The sequence below is a fragment of the Syzygium oleosum genome, unplaced genomic scaffold (genome assembly GCF_021117445.2).
Source record: "Syzygium oleosum isolate NSW1041296 unplaced genomic scaffold, Sole_v2.1 Sole_v2.02, whole genome shotgun sequence".
Taxonomy (NCBI): Eukaryota; Viridiplantae; Streptophyta; class Magnoliopsida; order Myrtales; family Myrtaceae; genus Syzygium; species Syzygium oleosum.
In genome coordinates, this window is record NW_026607486.1 from 13,016,486 (window position 1) to 13,038,106 (window position 21,621).

General features: G+C 43.4%; 3 protein-coding genes and 1 long non-coding RNA gene across 4 annotated transcripts; 1 reads left to right on the top strand and 3 right to left on the bottom strand.

The window, feature by feature from the left end:
• The first annotated feature begins 2,084 nt into the window (after nt 1-2,084).
• LOC115681888 (protein AUXIN SIGNALING F-BOX 2-like) lies at nt 2,085-5,789 on the top strand. The gene is made up of 3 exons (XM_030605988.2): nt 2,085-3,050; nt 4,276-4,771; nt 4,874-5,789. Exons 1-3 carry the CDS (start codon nt 2,599-2,601, stop codon nt 5,642-5,644), a joined length of 1,719 nt encoding a protein of 572 aa, XP_030461848.1. The 5' UTR covers nt 2,085-2,598; the 3' UTR covers nt 5,645-5,789.
• Nucleotides 5,790-6,417: 628 nt separating this feature from the next.
• LOC115681893 (protein CYSTEINE-RICH TRANSMEMBRANE MODULE 11-like) lies at nt 6,418-8,216 on the bottom strand. Its single transcript, XM_030605994.2, has 3 exons — nt 8,060-8,216; nt 7,721-7,976; nt 6,418-6,701 (listed from the first exon to the last, which is right to left on the bottom strand). The coding sequence occupies exons 1-3, from the start codon at nt 8,100-8,102 to the stop codon at nt 6,620-6,622; spliced, it is 381 nt and encodes a 126-aa protein (XP_030461854.1). The 5' UTR covers nt 8,103-8,216; the 3' UTR covers nt 6,418-6,619.
• Nucleotides 8,217-11,388: 3,172 nt separating this feature from the next.
• On the bottom strand, nt 11,389-17,713 carry LOC115681890 (uncharacterized). The gene is made up of 7 exons (XM_056308711.1): nt 17,255-17,713; nt 16,309-16,407; nt 16,113-16,221; nt 15,952-16,023; nt 13,127-15,824; nt 12,697-12,967; nt 11,389-11,692 (listed from the first exon to the last, which is right to left on the bottom strand). Exons 1-5 carry the CDS (start codon nt 17,623-17,625, stop codon nt 15,684-15,686), a joined length of 792 nt encoding a protein of 263 aa, XP_056164686.1. The 5' UTR covers nt 17,626-17,713; the 3' UTR covers nt 11,389-11,692; nt 12,697-12,967; nt 13,127-15,683.
• On the bottom strand, nt 16,643-17,002 carry LOC130137425 (uncharacterized). The gene is made up of 2 exons (XR_008815868.1): nt 16,806-17,002; nt 16,643-16,769 (listed from the first exon to the last, which is right to left on the bottom strand). It is a non-coding gene; the product is annotated as an uncharacterized LOC130137425 (long non-coding RNA).
• Nucleotides 17,714-21,621: the final 3,908 nt, after the last annotated feature.

Consider the following 21,621-nt stretch of genomic DNA (forward strand, 5'->3'; position numbering starts at 1 on the left):
AATAATAATAAGGAAGTAACAATGTCGAGAAGACCAAAATAATAGAGAATCGCTCCACTAGAACAACCTTAAACGATGAATTTTGAGGTACAAAATGACATCAAATAGATCTGAATTTTAAACGGTCATTTGAGGTCTAATGGCTATATATTCAATCCAAGGGAAATAGACAACTAACTCCGAGCGTTCGCCTTCTTGCTGTTCTTGTGTGTAGAAGTCTGTAATCCTTGAAGAGAGTTAAGTATAGTATCGTTAGAGGCGCTTCTATTTGTATCTCGTGTAAAATTTGCACCGTCTACAGATAATAGTGTCTCTAAAATTGGTGGTGGGTTTTCTTTTTTCTCATTTCTATCAGTATGAAAGAATGGACGTCGGCCAAGTGAAAGACCGAACCACTAATACATATATGTTTTGTAATGTCTTCTATCTCTTTGGCTCATTTTTTTATTAATTCGATAGAAGCCGTTACATCCGCACAATACAGTTTTCCTTTTGCAAAAGCATATTCACGAGTCATTAACAACAATGTCATAACTTTCTTAAAAGCAACTAATTCACTGTCTCTTGATTGTTTGTTAGCCATATCTAATTGAGCTAAAGAGCCGCACAATGTTGGATCACACTCAAGAAGCTAAATACTAAATTTACCCAGACGGAAAATCGCGCGTATCGCATTTCGGGACATCACGACAATTTTCCGTCAAATTTTTGTTACGAGCTAGGTGTAAAGATGTTGAAAATGTACAACATGGTAAATAACAAGGATAAGCAAGGAGCATGCGATTGCACAAGCAAAAGTAATCACTAATCAGAGAACTTAGAAGATCCGCACGCTTATCGCTATTATTATTATTGTCATTATAGTTATTGTTATTATTTATTATTATTTTTATTATTATCGTTAGGTAATTCTGACGCTGCAACGTTTATTACATGAGAGAAAAAAAAATAACAAATATATATATAAAGAATTCGCTTTTTTCACTATTAACCGTGGCGCATTTATTGCAGTCTTAGATTTTGTCAAAAATAAAATAAAATAAAATTTCCTCTGTTTTTTTCCTTTTACGAGTCACCCAATCATTAAAATGGTTATGATTCACTTATCCTCAAAAAAGAAAGGGCCAAAAAAACAAGGACAAAACGGAAAAAAAAAATAAAAAAAAGGAGCAATAATTTGTTTTCTGACACAGCAATGCCGAGCCCCACAAGCAACCCCGCAAATCCCCTCCGCGCGAGTACGCAACGATCCCGCTACTCGCCCGCCCAGCGGTCGACTAGCCCGGGGCGGGGGGGGGGACCACGCGCCCGAGCCCGCGAGCGACTCCCGCACTCGCGCGCGTGGGGGTGGCCCCCCCCCCCCCCCCTCGGCCTCGGGTCTTATCTGCAGGAGTGGCACGGGGCCGTAATTTAGGGCGAGACCGAGGGTCATTTCCGCAAAGAGCAACGCGACTGACGACTTTCTTGGTCTCTCTCTCTCTCTCTCTCTATCTACCGGAGAGATAAGGACACATGCATGTTACATCACTGGTCCACCCACGGACGGCCCAGATCCCACACCGCCTCCCCCCCCCGCCACGCGACCGCCGCCGTCCGATCTAACCATGGTTAAGCCCTGTCAGCCCCCGGGGCGCGTAACCATGATTTGGAGGAGGAGGGGGGGGAAGGGGTGGGGGATGGTGTGTGGTCAGCCCCCACGCCTTTGCCCCTTCTCTCTCTCTCTGTCTCTGTCTCTGTCTCTGTCTCTCTGAGTTGAAGCTCAAACTCAAGCAGAGCATCGTGGTACGCACAGAAGAGAGAGAGGAGAGAGAGAGAGAGAGAGAGGGGGGGGGGGGGGGGCTCTGTATATTCAGGGTCATTGAGGAGATCTCGTGTCTACTCATGGAGGTCGTAGATTCTGCGATCTGATAAATTCGGGAGCTTTTCCTTTGTTTTTTCTTCCTTCCTGCCTTCCTTCCTTTCCTTTCCTTTCCTCTGTTTTTTGTTGGCTCTTCAGCTGCTGCCTGCTACAATCATGACTTCTTGATTTGTTGTAGGCTGATGATAGCTGAAGGAGGGAGGGAGGGGGAGGTTTTCTCTGTCTTTGCCCTTTCTTTTCCGAGCTTCCCACTCTCTTTTACCCGGGAAGCTCTCGTTCTTTCTCGGAAGAGATTTGTTTTAGGGTGGTTTGGTGGGTTCTCTCTGAGTCTTTCCTGCGTTCAGATCTAATCGGAATCGGGAAGATATGTGAGGTCCGCTTCTGGGTTTCCGCCCGTCGCCATTTCCTCTCGAGCCTCGCGCGGTTTTAAGCGTTTAGATCTGGGGTTTTCTTTTTTGAGTTGGGTAGGTTTCGATTCGGTTCGCAGGTTGTAGCTTGACCTCTCCGTGCATTTTTTTTTGTGTGTCTCCGAGCTATTTGCTCCTTTTCGGTTGGTGGGTCGTGTTCGAATTAGGTTGTTTTTTCGTTAGGGTTTCTTGTTCTGTTTTTTTTTGGCCTCTCCAACGAGAGGGATGGATTGAGGGTGCTCATTTTGCTTGGAAAGTTGGGGATTTTTTTATTTTATTTTTCCTCCCTGGGAAGGTCGTGGGAATTGGGATTTGACTGTTGGGAAAGGGAAGATGAATTATTTTCCGGATGAAGTCATGGAGCACGTGTTCGACTTCGTGACGTCGAACTTAGACCGCAACGCGATCTCCTTGGTGTGTAAATCGTGGTATAGGATCGAGAGGTTTAGCAGGCGGAGAGTGTTCATCGGGAATTGCTACGCGATAAGTCCCGAGAGATTGATCGCGAGGTTTCCAGGGGTGAAATCGCTCACTCTGAAGGGAAAACCCCATTTCGCTGACTTCAATCTAGTGCCGCATGACTGGGGAGGGTTCGTGTACCCTTGGATCGAGGCATTGGCTAGGAGTAGGGTTAATTTGGAGGAGCTCAGGTTGAAGAGGATGTTGGTTACAGATGATGGTCTTGAGCTGATTTCAAGATCGTTTGTAAATTTCAAGTCTTTGGTTCTTGTTAGCTGCGAAGGGTTCACGACTGATGGCCTTGCAGCTATAGCGGCCAACTGTAGGTGAGAACTTTACGCAGTTCCATATTGTTGATTGACTCTGATGTTTCAATGTCGTGCCTGGACAATCTGCGATTTATTTGTTACGGTCCTAGTTGCGTTTGCATTTTAGCATGTAGTCTCTTTATATACTCCTATTCATGTATATTCTGGTTGTGCGCTCACATAGCTGCAATACTTTACTGATTATTTAGTTGGTTATTTTGGTTATTTAGTTTGTTCCGCATGTAGCCTAATTGCTTACCCATAGAAAACCTGGTGGATTCAAGTACAGGAATGTGGTGAACGCTCATGGGTCATGCTGACGGATTTGTAAGCAGCACCTAGAATATGGTCCACATGCACCATGTAGTGGTACAGGCATGCTTATTAATTGTCTTTCATTTGATCACATTCTGCTGTAAGCAGCACCTACAAAGTGGTTCAATGCACCATGTAGTGGTACAGGTATGCCAGTGCCGCACAATTCGTTGATGTGGACTGTAAACTTAGCTGCATGAAGAACCAAAATCGGATGAATACGCCAAATGCGGTGCATCACATGAATTAAAAAGCCCTCTGCTGTCAAATACCCATCATTAGCAATTTCTCGTTGGTTGGTCATATACCTCTGCATCCGTTCATATAGTCTTTATCTCATGCTTGTTGTGCAGCCTTATGCAGCTGGAACTTATGGCCTCTAATGTAGATATCGGGTCACTGTAGTTTTCTCTTTGAGGCCGACGGTTGTGATACGCTATTACAATTCTGGAAGAGAGTGCTATCCGTGATCTATTTTTTACGTGGTTCATGCCAGCTAGCATCATATTGCGTAGACATAAGAATGAATAAATTTGCATGTCTAATTTTCCAGCAGCAATGCAAGTTGACCCTCTGGATGCTAACATTGCATGGCAGCATATGTTTGGCTTTTCCTGTTTTTACAACCTCCTAGTTTCTATTTTATTTTTCTGTTTTAAGAATGAAATAGAGGTATACTTAAGCGGTCTTGTTCTTTCTTGAATACTACCAAAATGCTTTCATTGTGCTCGAGTTTATCATGGCCTGTGGATGGTGCAACCTATCCAATAGTTCATGCCGTGCTGTTGTGGGAAAGGGTCTCACAAGAGGAGGTTCATGCAGTAAAAAAATTGATTTGATGATGGGGATCAACATGCCTGAGTGGACTTGATTTGAATTTGGCTTCTGTCCTTCCCTAATCTGCTTCTTTGAACTTGGAACGTTTTAGGTTTCTTAGGGAGCTGGACTTGCAAGAAAATGAAGTTGACGATCATAGAGGCCAGTGGCTAAACTGCTTTCCTGAAAGCTGCACCTCTCTTGTCTCCCTAAATTTTGCATGCTTGAAAGGAGATATAAATTCAGCAGCGCTTGAGAGGCTTGTGGCAAGATCTCCAAATCTCAAGAGCTTGAGGCTAAGCCGTGCTGTCCCTCTTGACACGCTGCAGAAGATCCTTGTCCGAGCACCTCAGTTGGTGGACTTAGGCGTGGGCTCTTTTTCCCATGACCCAGATTCTGAAACCTACAACAAGTTGTTAACAACAATTGAAAAATGCAAATCTATGAGGAGCTTATCCGGATTCTTGGAGGTTGCTGCTTACTGCCTACCAGCTATTCATCCCATATGTTCAAGCCTGACCTCCTTGAATCTGAGTTATGCTCCAGGGATCCCTGGAAGTGAGCTAACTAAGTTAATCCGTCGTTGCAGAAAACTTCAGCGCTTATGGGTGTGATATCTTAGCCTTTAGCTGAATATCGAATTAATTTTCATATTTATGTTACTGGGAGTAAAATTCTTCTTCATATCAATCTGTGGCAAAATTTTGCAGATACTCGACTGCATAGGAGATAAAGGACTAGGAGTCGTGGCTTCAAGCTGCAGAGAACTACAGGAATTGAGGGTTTTTCCATCTGATCCTTATGGAGTTGGAAATGCTGCAGTGACCGAAGAAGGCTTGGTTGCTATTTCCAGAGGTTGTCCAAAGCTTAACTCATTGCTATACTTCTGCCAGCAGATGACAAATGCTGCCCTGAAAATTGTAGCCCAGAACTGCCCTAATTTCATTCGGTTCCGGTTGTGCACCCTCGACCCCGTAAAACCGGATTCTTCAACCAATCAGCCTCTTGATGAAGGATTCGGGGCTATTGTTCAGTCATGCAAGGGTCTCAGGCGCTTGTCACTTTCTGGCCTTCTTACTGACCAGGTCTTCAATTATATCGGCATGTTCGCCGAACAGCTTGAGATGCTTTCTATTGCATTTGCTGGGAACAGTGACAAGGGAATGCTTTATGTGTTAAATGGGTGCAAGAAGATTCGGAAATTGGAAATCAGGGACAGCCCCTTTGGTAACATCGCACTTCTGAGGGACGTGGGAAAGTATGAAACAATGCGATCCCTTTGGATGTCGTCCTGCGATGTTACCCTTGGAGGCTGCAAAACCCTAGCAAAGAAGATGCCGAGGCTGAACGTGGAGATTATCAATGAAATCGATGAGATGGAGGCTTGCAATGACGATGGGCAGAAAGTAGAAAAGATGTACCTTTACCGAACCTTGGTGGGGCCGAGGAAGGATGCACCAAACTATGTTTGGACATTGTAGGGATCACTCGAGGTGCATTGTTGTGGCTCTGCCTCGAAATCTCCTGTTGTATCATCATTGTACCTCATTTAGGTTCGTAATTTGTGGATTTTTAGTTGTATGGTGATTTTTTATTTTATTCAGAAGAGATGCTATTGTGCTTCTACTTATAAGTAGATTTTTCTTTAGCACCATGAATTCAAAGAAGCGACTCTTCATGCTGGTTGGTTAGGCAGGGCGCAGTTTCCTGTTATATTACAGGTTTGGAATAAGCTTTTAGGCTATTGTTAGCTGTAATGAAGTTCAGTGAAAGCGTGTTCTAGTATGAAGGGAAATGCAGTGCAGAATGCAGATTGACTTAATTAAAACCAATTCCATAGTATGCCACACCCTTTACAGGTTTTTCTTTTTAGCTACGCTGGCACGGGCGTTCTGCCTCCAATTATGATGTCTTGTATTGCTGCGCCGGAAGACCGGAAAGTTACGGGCATAACTGGAGCTGTGAATTCTGAACCGGTATACGCCTATTATTTATGCTTTTGCAGTGATTTTAGCAAGCTTCTTCATGGTCTCCGGAGCTCATCTCATCGTGTTTGGGGAAAAAATTCTAGTTTTTGCGTCACCTGATTGTTCATGTCAGACATTTCCTTAGTTTTTGCTAGTGGTAGTAAGAATCGGTTCTGGTCCTGCTGAAGCAGATCACAGTTGAATGTATGTTCCCCTCGTTCAAGGAAGTTGGAAGAACGGAGTAAAATCTGAATAAGGCATTCACGAAAGAATCCCACCAGAAGGGATGATAGAAAGCTCGAAGAAAGATGCCTATGTTAAGATTGTCTGAAAAAGGAGGCAAGAATCCCCATAAGCAAGATTGTATCACACGAGTTCATGTGAAGTAGTCTCCAAACATTTGAGCTAGTATACCAGATTCAACAACATTCTTCAATAATAGTGATCCGATCCATGGGCAGTGTATCGAATATTGTAAGTCATCTGTCTTCAGCGAAGAAAGCAGCAGAATTCCTCCATCATACAGCAGCAGCATTCCTCCATCATACAGCAGCAGCATAGCACAGCCCAGCTGCACAACACAAGAACCGCACAGTTACCAACTCATCTCTTATTCTCCAGAGTAAAAGGTCAAAGCTTGAGCATCAATTTCTCCCACATAATGGATGGCTTTTTAGAGAGCTTCGCAAAGGAAAGTAAAGAGTGGACGAGTTTCTTGAGCTATGACTATAAGTATTATCATTTCTTTTCATTACTGGAACAGTGACAACTAAACAGCAACCACAAAGTAAGAGAAAGCTTGTTGATGACAACCGACCATCCCGTGCGAACTAAAAGTGATCCTTGTCCATGATATCGCTACCGCTGAAAACATAGTTCACATAAAGGTAATGGGGGTAAATCTCTGCATGCATCACTGCAGCATCTTGACATTGCGAAATTCATTACAAGGAGACTAGAGAGAGGGAGGAAACAGCAAAACTTTAACACTATCCTGCGGGTTCTCAACCGGCACATAGGCAGCAATACCTAGTTGAGCTCCATAACATGCTGTGTTATACAGAAACAAGGTTTCTAGCAGGACAAATGAAAGGCAGAATTGATGCAACTCAAATTGGACACTTGAAACCTTGCTCTGATATCACTCGCACCAGCAAATTGTAAATGTTGATCGTATTAATCTCAGACCAAACTCTCTCCATTCTAATATCCCTTTCTCATCTAGGAAAGAATCTTTCCCGTGCCTGGATTCGAATTCATTGCGAAAACCAAATGTCCGTATTAACATTATAAGAAGAATGAACATTGACCAAACAGACCCGACTGAACAGAAAAATCGACGAACTCCGGCATTTTTTTTCCTTCTCTACAACAAATATCAAATGAGAAGCCCCTGACTAGTAAATAGCAGCAACTACATCCATAACCAGAAAAACACATATTTCTCTCCGCTCCTCATACAATTCTCAAGAACTAAGCCGATAACATCCCAATAATTTTTCCCTGAAATTACCAGAAGAAACATACAGCTGAAGGTACAAAAAGAAAACGGGGAAAATGACGAGAACTACCCAAAGAGAGCAATCATACCAGCACTGCAAAAGGGGAGCACAACCCGGCTGATCATTACAGTGGTGATCATCGCCGTGGTGGTGGGGGTAACGAGGAGGCGACGGCGGCTGCGGCGGCGGCGGAGGATACCCTCCGGCGAAGTACCGCTGGTAACCCTCGAAGGGTGGTTGAGGCGGCGGCGGCGGCGGCCCCGCCGTGGGAGTGTACGGGTAGGCCTCGAGCGGCGGCGGCGCCGAAGGGTAATTCGGCGGCGGGTGGGGAGCAGACGGGTACCCTGCGAAAAGCGAGATTCAAGAAAATGTTCCAAGAAACTTAACATTTCGCCAATCAAGAAAAAGCGATCACGTCGATCTCCACCTGGTGGCGGGGAAGGGTCCTGAGGAGCTATCTGGTAGCTCATATTTTTGCCTCTCCTCCTCCGCCTCCTTGCTTTCCGCGACGATGGATTCAGACTGCCATGGGATTCGTTTGTCGTATGTCAGCAAATGCAGAGGGGGGGAGAGGGAGACAGAGAAGGACAGAGAGAGAGATGAAGAGGCCGTCGTCGTCCTCTGTCCCTTATCTCGTGGTGTCCTTAACTGCCACGGCGAAATCCAACTGTCTCTGTGTCATTTCTCGCCGATGGTTTTTGTCAACGGAGCAATTCTTAATAAGCTATTAATAACATTTGATTAAAAAAAAACTTGTCTAAAAATTTCGAAATGTCCGATTGTACATGTCACGAGGGCAATCGGTGTTAGGAGTTGGCAGGCTTCCTTATTCGCTATTTTGATGAAATATCCCGAAGCACATTCTATAATTGGACTCCCCTTTGAGTTATTCCAAGAGGAAGGCCCCAAAAATTAAAAGATTTCAGAGACTCAATTTATCAAATATCTGTTGTGGAAGGTAATGACCCTGATGGGTTTTCTGTGGTTAAGAGTCTAGACCCCCCCCAATTCACGGGGGGATCCGGAGAAACTCTTTGCTTAAACTTGGATCCATGAGCTCGGTATCGGTATGGATCGCATCCATTGATCACGCGGGGGACTCGTACGTGGAGATCGTGGTCAGTGGATTCTGATCACGCGAATTCGGGTCTGCCCATGACCGCGTCGGAGAACGATGATTTTAATCGAAGACGGAGAGTCTCGTCTCCGAGAAATGAAAAGCTTCTGTCCGGCTGACGATTCGAAACGAAATCCAATCCTCGTCGGCTCCTTCCTTCGGCATTCGTTTGCACGTCGGCACCGCGACACTCGCCGGGATGGGAAATGGAGAAATAGGGAGGCAATGGCTTGGAAGCGGAGGGGGTCTTAGTTCTTTATTCCGGTAGAGGGGGAGGGCGGAGATCATCTCGGAAATTTTGATCCGCTCGAGTCGTCCCGCATACGGTGTCGTCGTCGATCGCGATGATCACACCGGCAGCAGAAGATTATGTCACTCCAGAGGAATACTTCAACTCAATGTGTTTCATCCTCGAGAGAAATACCAGATTTTTTACAAGAAAATTAGCACTCCTCTTGTCACTGAAAAGAACACTGGTATTCTACTTCTTGCCTATCTCCTTCGGAAAATTATTCATCCAAATTGTCTCCTCGCCAGCTTAAGATATAACAACGTACTTAGCTTTAGTGGTTAAGAGGCACATACGCTTCTGAAGTCTAGACATCCAACTAATTGCAATGTCACTTGAGGTAGAAACATAACCCAATGTGCTCTTCCTATTGTCCAAATCACCATCAAGATCTGTACCAACAAAGTCTTGTAAAGTTACATTGTTTTTCATAAAACATAGTGATATACCCGAGATGCCTCTCGAGCATCTTAATAGCCATTTAATAACTTCTCGATGCTTTATTCCTAGATTTTCCATGTATATGCTCACAATGCCCAAATGTCTTGGGTAATCTTGCATGCATCCTCATACTTCTTGCGCGCTCATTTATAGTTATGTTTATCCTCTTAGTAATTCTGTTTTGCTACGATATGTTGGAAACTGTTCTTGCCATCGTGATTCCATTCTCTGCGCAGAACCGCTTGAACTCCTTGCTATCATACTCACCACAATCGTCAAATGTTCGACATTTAATCTTTAGGTTGGTCTCATTCTCCACTTCAACTTTCCATCATTTAAAAGCAGTAAAGACATCACATTTATTTTTCAGAAAACAAACCCATATCTATCTTTATGGTGAAGTCGTAAATGAATATGACATAGTAGCGCGAACCTCCCAGGGAATGCGCCTCCACATATTTCTATGCACCAACTCTTTCTGTTTTTTTGTTTTGTTCTCTCCCAATCTTTGAAAAGCCGACACGTTTCCACTTGCCCAGAACGCAATCCTCACATAGACCAATATCGATGGACTTCAAATCAGACAATTTACCCTTTGATGCTAACTCATTCATCCCCTTTTTCGCTCATGTGTCCAAACTTACGGTGCCACAATTTGGAATCAGCTTCTGCCTCAACAATGTCGTTGTTTCTCTACTGCTTTTAGTCGTGTATAATGTTTCTATTGTTCCCTGTAGTACAACTAACCTTGAACAATTTTCCAAGAGCAGTCCCCAAAAAATAGTGATGTATCCGATACTGTTTAATTGACATAGAAAGATCAAATTTCTCTTAAGGTCTGAAACAAATATGATATCTTGCAATTTCCATTGATACCCGATAGCAAGTCTTTTTGTGAACATCAAACTTCCCAATAATATCCAAAAGTCCATCATCATCATCATAACCATTTCCAAACTTTATAGCAACAAAATTGTCCATTAATTCTTCGGATGAAGTGGAATCAATTTACGCATATGAGTCTAGAATCTAAGACTGCATAGGACTGTCAACGCTTAAAATTAAAGAATCTTTGTCAAACGTTTGACCTGCATCCACATATTTCTCTTCTTTTGATTTTGACATCGATACCGACTTTTCTTTCTTGAGGTTCCACAATTTCGTCTTAGATGGACTTTCTTTTCATAATTTGCTTCTCCTTCTAGACTCTGATCTACCACAGTATTGGTTCCAACTTCATTGATTTCTTTTCCCTCTACCTTTGGTATTCAAGGCAGTGCTTGAATATTCACCCGATTCTCTTCTACGAGTATACTCGCTAAGAATTAATCTCAGATTACTTAAAGTTATAAGTTATTCTGACTAAACGAACTACTCAATGCAATCTTAGTTGCCCTCCGGCCATCATCAATTCCATAGTTGTCTTTTAATTGACAATGTTGAAGGCGATGTTCCACGACAACGTGAGACAAATCAAACCCAATTTTGGTCGCTCTAACAATTCCCAATTTTCTTGCTTGACCGAATCTGGTTTCTCTCCCAACAAAGGTTAATGTAAGTTCTTTTGAAACAATAGATTCTCTATCTGTATCTTCCAAAATCCAAATAACTTGTTGTCGAACCGATTGATCTTCGCATTCCCTTCGTTCATATTCGTTGCTCCCACCATTTTGCAATATAATACTAGTTGTTAGGAACGCGAACTGTTGAAGAGAAAAAATGGAAAAGAAGACGCGAATTTTCATGTGAAAAACTTTTTCAAAATCCGAATAGGAAAAAACCACAGTGCACTAAGCAATCTCTCCGCTATTGGAATCAGCTTTTGGAGTTACAAGTTTCAGGTTTAGAATTCATTATATTGCAAGTGTCTATGACAAATATAGTAATGATGAAAATTAAATATATGCCATTAGCAACGGTACTATTTACTCGCTTTAATATGAAAATTACATATATTCCATTAACAACAAAATACCTCTATGCTTTCAGACTCCACAACTGTATCTTTAATAAACATGGAACACCGTTTCTTTCTCAGCAAACAGCTATAACAAAGACATACCAGATTCAACAACAATCTTCAATAATAGCAATTCATGGGCAATGTCGCAAACGATAACCAACCAGTGCATCAGGTATTATAATTCATCCGTCTTCAGCGAAGAAAGAAGCAGCATTCCTCCATCATACAGCAGCAGCAGAGCGCAGCCAAGCTGCGCAACACAAAAACCGCACAGTTACCAACTCATTTCCTATTCGCCAACGTAAAAGGTCAAAGCTTGTGTATCAATTTCTGCCACATAATAAAAAGCTTTTTAGAGAGCTTCACAAAGGAAACTAAGAGTGGAAGAGTTTCTCGAGCTATGACTATAAGAATTATCAATTTTTCTCATTAACTGGAACAGTAGCAACTAAACAGCAACCAAGGAGCGAGAGAAAGCTTGTTGATGACAACTGATCATCCCTCGTGAACTAAAATGATCCTTGTCCATTACTTTGCTACCGCCGAAAACATTGTTTACACAAATGTGTATTGGGGGTAAATCAAGGCATACCTCCCTGCAGTATCTTAATATTGCAAATATTCATTACGATGAGACAAAAAGAGAGGGTGGAAACGGCTTAACTTTAACACTATCCTTTGGGTCCTCAACCGGCACTAGTCAGCATTCCTAGTTGAGCTCCAAACATGCGGTTGTCATCCAAAAACAACGGTTCTGGCAGTCCAAATATAAGGCCATATCGATCCAACTCAACACTAGAAACCTTTATCCAATATCACTTACAACAGCATCTTGTAAATGCTAATCATATTAATTTTAGATCAAATTCTCTCGATTCTCAACTCCTCTCCATCCTAATAAATCTTTCCCAATCTCGGGAAGAATACTTCCAGGTGCCTAGATTCGAATTCATTGCGAAAACCAAGTGTCCCAGTTAACCATACAAGAAGAATTAAGATGGACCACACAAACCCGACTGAACAAAAACATCAATGAACTTCGCATCTCTTTTCCTTCTCTCCCATAAAGATTAAACCAGAAGCCCGTGACAAGTAAAAAGCAGCAACCACATCCATAGCCAAAAACACATCTCTCTCCACTCCTCATGCAATTCTCAAGAACTAAGTCAATAACACCACCATAATATACCTAAATTTACAAAAAGAAAATAACAGCTGAAGGTACAAAAAGAACCCAAAAGAGAGTCATCATACCAGCCCTGCAAAAAGGAAGCACAGCCCGGCTGATCGTTATAGTGGTGATTATCATAGTGGTGATGGTGGTAATGAGGCAGCGACGGCGGCGGCGGCGGAGGATACCCTCCGGCGAAGTACCCCTGGTACCCCTCGAAGGGCGGCCGAGGCGGCGGCGGCGGCGGCGGCAACGGAGGCTGAGGGTACGGATAGGCCTCGAACGGCGGAGCCGAAGGGTAGCCCGGCGGGGCCGAAGGGTAGCCGGGCGGCAGCTGGGGGGCAGATGGGTACCCTGCCGAAAGCGAGATTCAACCAAAGTGCAAAGCAGAGATCATCAGAAGGAAAGAAGTCGCTTTTGCCCCAAATGATCAAAAACAAGATTCGGTCGAGAAAGGCGATCATGGAGAGGGAGCGAGAGAGAGACGGTGGAAAGGGGGGGTTTCGATCTCACCTGGTGGAGGAGGGTAAGGGTCGTGAGGAGCTCTCTGGTAGCTCATCTTCCTCGCTCCTGCTTTGCCCTTTCCGCGACGATGGAGATGAATTCAAACTGTCATTGATTTCTTTGTTTTTGTGTTCGTAAATGCAGAGAGCGAGAGAGAGAGAGAGATGAAGCCGTGCTCTGTTCTGTCCTATCTCGTGGCTTTCTTAATTGCTACGGCGAAACACGACCTGTCTGTAATTTATTAACTGCGGTTCTGTTAAGGATTCCCTATAATTGTAAGGCGCTTATTATATTACTTAGATTTTAAAACATCAATTGTATATATATCAGATCAGTATTGAAAATCTTCTTTATTTGGTTGCTTCGTAAATGTCCCCGTGCAAATCGATTCTTGCTGAATTGTTCTTAGTAGGCAGGGGTGAAATATCACAGATTTCACTCATCAAATTTTGATTAGGGCACATGATAGACATTAATGGATTTCAGTGGTTAGAAGTAAGACCAACCCAATTCGCGGGGAACCGACCTCGATTGCGACGCGGTCCGAAGATACTCTTACTTGAACTTGAACCGGGGTTTATGAACTCGACATATCCGCTTCCATTGATCATGTGGGACTCGTGTCAAGCGAACTCGAACCCAAGCCGGAGTTCACCCACAATCACATCGGAAACAATAATTTACGGTGAACAGTCGGTCATTTCTCGATCAAAGGAAACTTCGTCTGGCTAAAGCGTCCAACGTGTTTTTTTTGGCGGCTTCTTCCTTCCACAACTGTTTGCACATTGCAGTGTGTGCAGAGTCGTCAAGATGGGCAATGAAACTAAGGAGGCAAAAGGTGGGTCATATGACTCATGACAGAAGCGAGGAGAGCAACATGGGAACTGTTCTGGGGTCTAGTTTTCCTAAAATCCTTGGGCCATGCTAACTTGAGCCACCGGCTACTAAAATGATAGCTCCTAATGTTGGCACGAGCCTCTCATCTCATCTGAGTTGACCTTTTGCGACGAGGCCAGAGTTCGTGATCGCAAGCTGTCACCGATGATCACACCGGAAGCCGAAGATTGAGTTACACCGGACATCGGAACGCAAACGTTTGCGTGGACAAGTGCATCTCCTATTTCAGTTGCCATAGCCCATCAGGAGCTCCTGATGGCTCAAATTCCGTCCCTTCTGGTTAAATGGTCTCTATGCATATTCACCAGTGTAAAGAAGGGGCCAAAAAGCAGATAGCTCCGAGCTACACCTTGTACCAGGGCAGCAAGGCATATATCTATTGGGACAAAGCTCACACGAAAGGCACGAGCTTTACACAGCCCCAACATGCTAATTCCACGAGGAGCCGACCTTTAGAACCACGGCGCCAAAGCTATAAGCCACATAACTTCGCATTCGTTCCGAATGAGACTTCGTTCGCCCTCGCATCTGTTCCATTGGTAGACGACATTGCTCCAGAAAACATTGGTTGGAGGCCTACTTCTTTCAGATAACTTAGCAGTTTATTCATTGGTCGAAAAGTAAACTTCCCAAAACGTGTATGAGTGTAGAGAAGATAACCACCAATCAACACGCAATAGCCAGAGCATGGAAATAAATTAGACAGTGTGTGATGAAGTCATATCCCACGGTTCATGTCAAGAATTATGAGCAAAATTTCCTTGCAAGAAGGAACAAATCGAGGGTTACTCGAATCTCAGAGCAGATAACAAGACAACGATGCAGCCTTCATCTCGTGTGCCTCATCAGCACTTTGCACACAAACATGCAATCGTAGCTGGGGGAAAAACGATACCGGATATAATCAAGTGAAATAGAACTGGAAGCCGGACATGCTATTCAATGAAAAATTAATGGCTCATCACAAAATGTACATAGGCAACTAAATTTAACTTCTCGACCAGCTTCATGTTACTCTACCTAGAAATTAGTTGGTCCTCTCAAGCTCAAAATTCCATCTATTCAGGAAATTTCTGACCGCAAAGGTCACTTTATGGTTCCCAAGAAGATAGAATGGTCTGATTAATTACTCGCGCATGCAACAGTGCAAAATCTAATCAGAAACGAGCCTACTTTGATCAGCGCCTTTTCTTGCTACCTTTGGCAGCACTTGATCTTGATGGAGAGGAGATCAAGTACACAAAGAGAACCACGAAGGAAATTACAGAAACTAGAGATCCATACTGTGCCAGCAACCTCTGCAGTAGAGAATAATAGAACTTAGTGGCAAGAGAAAAAGAAGATACACCCTCTGCCTGATATGATCGTACTATACATCAAGTTCAAAAAGCTGAGGAAGTGAGCCAAGGGTTTGAGAGAATAGACAGCAGAATCACATTATCCACTTTTATGAGGTAAAATCACGATGGCCAGTTGACAAATCAACCACTGCAGACTGAAGCTAACCTAGAGTGTTGTTTCGCACCGTGATATGCCACTAGACTAGATAATTATAAGGCTTAAAAAGAAGAGATGATAAGGAAAATCAAAGATAAAAGCAGACATTGCCAGGCATCCTAGCTCCTTTTATTGCTGTGGATATGGATGCACATCCTTTTTCCACTTACACTCACTGCTTGATAGGTTCATATATATATCCAGAAACAGACAAGAAAGAGATGCTAGAACAAAATACCATGACATCCATTGACAACCACTTAAGCTGAAACTGAAAGATTAGAAGAAAGATCACGACTACTCGTACCTTAACCTGCAATAACCCGGTCCAGGAAGTAGACAATTCCATGAAAAACAAGAAACTGGATCAGTCATAAAAAAAGATGCATTTGCTAAGAAATGGCATTTCGAACATATAAAGACATAGTGCAGTAACTTACCCAGTCAATCTTCTGCTGTGGTGGTCTATCTGCGAGGATATCAAGAGGCAGTATAGGAGTAGAATAGGCCTCCTAAAAACCAACAATTTGACGAGTAAGCAACAGATCAATGAGAGACAGAGAGAGAGAGAGATCATGTCACATTAGAGTAGATGTTGCACCTGTAGAGCAGCTTTAGTGGGAATTCGAAATGTAATTACTGCAGGCGCCCCAGCAAACATCCCTTTTTCTTTGGCCTCCAATTCAAAAGAGTGTGATACAAGACCACCACTACAATACACAGACATGAACCTCCACACTTTCAGAATATATAACAGGCAAATCATGGAGCAAATAAGCAAGAAAAAGAAGACTCACCCGTCGATCCTTTCCCATGTCCTAGATGTGTTACCACTGACAACAGCAAAGACATCCGATGGCCAACTATTATCCACAAGACTCACATCATAGGCAGACCTGCAGATATAATGGCAGGAAAAGGAATTACTAAATTTTGCCACCACGATGAAATAGTAAGCTTAATGCGACAGAGAACAATGATGCATGCCAAATGAGCTATAACCCAAGAGTCATCCAACAAGCAAAGGACAAACAGGATCCCAAACATTGTCGGAACACATTCGGGAAAGAAGGGTGACATTTCACATTCTGTGAGGACTGAACAATGATGAGAAATGCTGCAAGAAACATCTCACGCAAGATCTGTCCATGGCAATGCGTATATCCCAGGGTAAGTAATACATAACTACAATCTGATTACACGAACAGTCCACTTAAACACCGCTTGTACAACATATGAACATACTATGCTACAGCACCTTACCAAAAAAAAAAAACATACTATGCTACAGCACGCCACTGCTCTACATCTAGTAGAAATGTTCGTGGAATTCCACATGTCATGTCTAATCTGGGTCCTCTGTCTTTCAACTCATCCTCGAGATCCCAATAACGCTAAGCCGAAGATAACAAGTGCATCCATGCAACAGCGTCATCCGACAATTAAACTCTTTTGCAACAAGAAAGCAATGCAAATGTCGCGATCAAATGACGGATACCATTCGCAGGCTACTGTTGCTTAAGACATCACCGGAATCACTGATTTCCTGCTAAAGAAAAACACACGCAGCACGAAACGGACGACGATGTCGCTCCCGAACAGCAACCAAACAGAACTCACAACCAAAGAAAAGACCAATCGAGCTAATCCTCCGGTCAACCAAACGAACGTGCCACGCACGAGCTCCACTCGATCCGCGAACGCCCCGAAAAAAACCTCCAAACAAGAACCGACCCGACTTACGAAGCCCCGCGGTTGTAGACGTCGACAGTGACGGAGACGCGATCGGCGCCGGATCTGAGCCGGCCGAGGGCGGCCTTCTTGTGAGCGACGATGAACGGCACGGCGTCCCGACCAGCGAGGGCCGACGAGACCGAGACCAGGACCAGGACCAGGGCTACGAGAGCGGAGATCACCGGCTTCGCGATCGGTTCCGCCATTTCTTCCGTCCCCGAGAAGAAGCGGAGATCTGAGATGTGGGACTCTGGTTTTTTTCCCTTGGCCAGCTTCCCGACAGTAGCTCTTCCCACTCGTCGCCGCCGCCGCCGCCGCGGCGAGACCCCGTCCCCCGATTGGACCCGCCGCCGCTTTTGATCGACGTTTCCCTCGATCATTCACAATTTCCTACCCCGAGAATTCAAATACGAAGGAATGTACATACATCTTCGACCGGAAAGTCCATGGAGGCACAGGGAAATCAAATACGTAGAGAGCCTAGTTATGGTATTACAGATTTGTTTGGGATATCTTAACTTCAACGGCTCACGGTGGGTTTGTTTGGCGAAAAATGTTTGGCGAAAAACTTCAACGGCTCACGGTGGTATTACAGATTTGTTTCAGAAATATGCTTAGTTTTCCTTTGTTTAGAAATATATAATGAAAATTGTTTTCTGGTGTTTGAATTTCATTGGAAAATGTTTCAATTTCATGGCTTTATTTTAGGTAAAAAAAAATTTTGAATTTTTGAATTCTCTTTTTTATTTTTTATTTTATTTTTTTGAAAAAATTGGAATTTTTTAATTTTCTTTTTTCTTTTCTTTTTCCACCTTCCTCCGCCACGAGCGGCCGACAACGTAGTCATGGCCACGGGCCGGTTTCGGCCCGGTCAAACCCAGGCCCGACCCGTTGACAGGGCCTGCGGTTCGGAATCGGAACCGGTCCGTGGCCTACGGGCCCGGTTCCAGTTCCAAATTTTTTTTAAAAAAAAAATAATAATGAAATTTTTTTTTTAAAAAAATTCATTATTTAATTTTTTTTATAAAACAAATTGAACTCTAATTGCCATGGATTGTAAGTGCATTGATCTCCAATTACAATGCTTGGCTTGGGTATATTGAACTCTAGGCTTGGGTTTTATAAACAACCCATTTGATGGTCTCTTCATTCCCATTCGATATGGGACTCTCGGCTTGCCTTGAACACCTTCAATGTGAGACTCTTGGCTTGTCTTCATACAAATGCCAAGAGTCCCACATCGAATGGGAATGAAGAGAACATCAAATGGGTTGTTTATAAAACCCAAGCCAAGCCATGAGCATATGAAGTTGTATGTCTTTTGTGGCTACGATCCTTTACTAGTTAAGAGCAAAGGGTTCCATTAGATCGCTTTAGAACAGGACCGGACCAATGGTCCGGTTCCCATTCTATGATTTGCCTGCCTGGTTCCTAATTCTAAAATTAAAGGACCGGTCTTACGGTTCTAGCACGGCGAAGGAACCGATCACCTCTACAATTTTCATTTTGATTATAATTTATATTGAATAATTCATTATTTCATATTTTTATAATTCATTCTTTTTTTATTTCATAATTTATTTTTAAAAATTTTAAATTACGAACTGGAACCGGTCGGTTCGGAATCGGAACCGGAACCGCTAGGGGCGGTTCCGATTTCGGTTCACACATGGCCACGAACCGAAACCGCCGGTTCCGAACCGTGGCCATGACTACGACAACGGCCACCAACGAGCTTGAGGCTCGCCGGCGATGGCCATAGGCGAGCTCGAGCTCGCCGACCTCGACCAAGCCTGAGCTCGAGCTTTCCAGCCTCGGCCAAGCCCGAGCTCGCCTCGATCTGGTGAGCCGCAAGCTAGCCGGCGACCGGCCTAAAGAAGAAGAAAAAGAAAAGGGAAGATAAGAAAAAAATAAATAATTCGATTTTTTAAAAAATAATAATAAATGATTTTTTAAAAAATTTTGATTTTTTTAAATAAATATTTTTATAAAAACAAATGTTTCATTAACTAAGGACTCGAGCCTAAGCGCCAATGACGTGCGCATGGCCATTGTGAATTGGGGCTGGAGGGTCTGGACTAGAGCTCGAGCATCGGGGACCTGAGCACGGCATTTATGGGCCCGAGTTCAAGTGTTGAATTATCGAGTATGAGCACCAGGGGTTCGGGCTCAACCTTGATGGACCCGGGTGTTGGTGCCCGGGGCCCGAGCCCTGGACATCGAGGTCTCGAGCTCGGCCGCCGAGACCTAGTCCTGATGTTGAGACTCGAGAACCAACGTTGGAGTTTCGTGCCCAAGCGTAGAGTTTCAGGTCCAAGCGCCGATAGCGAATCATATTTCTGAAAACATTTTCCGATTCTTTTAAAGAGGAAATCATTTTCCTAAATTTAAGCTTTGGTAAGGAAACCTTTTCCGTTGATTAGGAAAACATTTCCGTTGACTCATTTTTTTAAGCAAACCAAACGCCGGAAAATGAAGAAAGTGTTTTCCCGGAAAATGTTTTCCACGAAACAAACTGACACTTAGTGAAGTTAATTAAGAAGACTTGGTTAGAGGTCTACCTCCTTTATCATCACGCTCCTCCACGTGCCAAGGGCTTTAGCGACTCAGGCGAGCAAAACCGGGAAAAGTATTGAAAAAGTCATAAACCTTTTGTATTGGTGCCAATTTAGTCCTAAACCTTTTTTGGTGCCAATTGAGTCTTAAACATTTTGTCTTTATGTCAATTCAGTCCTTTCGGCTAATTTTGGCTGGATATTGATGACGTGGACACCGACTGGCCTACGTGGCACCACCGATGCTAACGTGGATAATTTTTAATATATTTTAATATTTTTTCGATTTTTTAAATATTTTTTCTTTTTTCCTTCTTTTCCTTTTCTTTTTCATTTTTTTCCACCTTTGGCTGGCGGCCTCGCCTGGGCGAGGTTGTCCCCGGCAAGGGGAGCCCTCGCCCAAGCCACAGCTACCTCATTGGGTGTCATCTTCGCCCAGACCATGGTGGCCTCACCGAGAGAAGGCAATGCCCGGCGAAGGTCAACGTCGCCAGATCTAGCCTGGCCTCACCTGTGGTGGAAGACGACGGCCCCGCCCAGGCGAGGCCAGCCAACCTCGCCATGGTCGGTGGTCGCTCACCGACCAAAGCTGAGCAGCCATAAGAAAAACACAAAACCTATAGTGCTTTTTCGATCATTGATATCTCCACCATAATTATTGTCCGAATAACCTCTAAGCTGAAAGGATGTAGACTGATAGTAGTGTACGCCATGAGAAATAGTACCTTTGATGTACCGAAGTATCCTCTTTGCCGCTTTAAGATGAGATGATTTTGGTTTCTCCATATATCGACTCACAATTCCAACACTATACATGATATCCGATCTCGTACATGTCAAATATCTCAAGCTTCTATAGTACGTTGGATCAACATCGACACTTTCATCAAACTTCGAAAGCTTGGTTCCGCATTCCATCGGTGTATTGACTGGTGTACAATATTTCATGTTGAATTTTTCAAGGATATTTTCTGCATATCCTTTTTGGGAAATAAAAATCCCACTTGCACTTTGCTTCACTTCGATGCCAAGAAAATAATTCATGAGACCATTATCCGTCATCTCAAATTCTTTCACCATCGATGCCTTAAAATCATTGATCATTGCTGAATTATTTCCTGTAAAAATAAGGTCATCGACATATAAACAAGCTAATAAAGCATCACCTTTTTCTTGCTTCAGATAAAGTGCATGTTCGTATGGACATTGAGAGAAGCCATTTGCCTTGAAATAGGCATCAATTCTGGAATTCCACTCTCGATGCTTGTTTAAGCCCATATAGAGCTTTCTTCAACTTCAGTACTTTATCTTCATGACCTTTCACAATAAACCCCTTGGGTTGCTCGACATAAATTTCTTTATCAAGAATGCCATTTAAAAATTCTGATTTGACATCCATTTAATAAATTTGCCAATGATTTTGAGCTGCAATAGAAATGATTAATCTAATCGTTGCCATGAGAATAACAGAGGCAAAAACCTCATCATAGTCGATTCCGGCCGTTTGTTTGTAACCCTTCACGACTAATCTAGCCTTGTACCTTGTCACTTCTCCTTTCTCATTCTTTTTGGCCTTGTACACTCATTTGACACCGATCGGTTTCTTGTCCTTCGGAAGATCAAAAAGCTCCTATGTTTGATTCTACTTAATGGCTTCAATTTCTTCATTCATGGCTTTTCTCCATTTTCTTCTTTGGCAACATCATCATAGACAAGTGTTTCAAAATCTACAAGAAGGTATACAAGGTGAAGCTCATCGGTAGCTTCATAAATCTCAGACAATCTCCCTGATCTTGGCGCTAGCGGTTCATCGACACCATT

Coding starts and splice junctions, on each gene's coding strand:
- LOC115681893 (XM_030605994.2), bottom strand. CDS start 8,102: ATGAGCTACCAGATAGCTCCTCAGGACCCTTCCCCGCCACCAG. Junction 7,977..8,059: donor GGACCCTTCCCCGCCACCAG/GTGGAGATCGAC, acceptor CGCTTTTCGCAG/GGTACCCGTCTGCTCCCCAC. Junction 6,702..7,720: donor GCTCCCCTTTTGCAGTGCTG/GTATGATTGCTC, acceptor TGTGTTGTGCAG/CTGGGCTGTGCTATGCTGCT.
- LOC115681888 (XM_030605988.2), top strand. CDS start 2,599: ATGAATTATTTTCCGGATGAAGTCATGGAGCACGTGTTCGACTTCGTG. Junction 3,051..4,275: donor GCTATAGCGGCCAACTGTAG/GTGAGAACTTTA, acceptor GGAACGTTTTAG/GTTTCTTAGGGAGCTGGACT. Junction 4,772..4,873: donor GAAAACTTCAGCGCTTATGG/GTGTGATATCTT, acceptor AAAATTTTGCAG/ATACTCGACTGCATAGGAGA.
- LOC115681890 (XM_056308711.1), bottom strand. CDS start 17,625: ATGATCGAGGGAAACGTCGATCAAAAGCGGCGGCGGGTCCAATCGGGG. Junction 16,222..16,308: donor ACATGGGAAAGGATCGACGG/GTGAGTCTTCTT, acceptor TGTGTATTGTAG/TGGTGGTCTTGTATCACACT. Junction 15,825..15,951: donor CACAGCAGAAGATTGACTGG/GTAAGTTACTGC, acceptor GGGTTATTGCAG/GTTAAGGTACGAGTAGTCGT.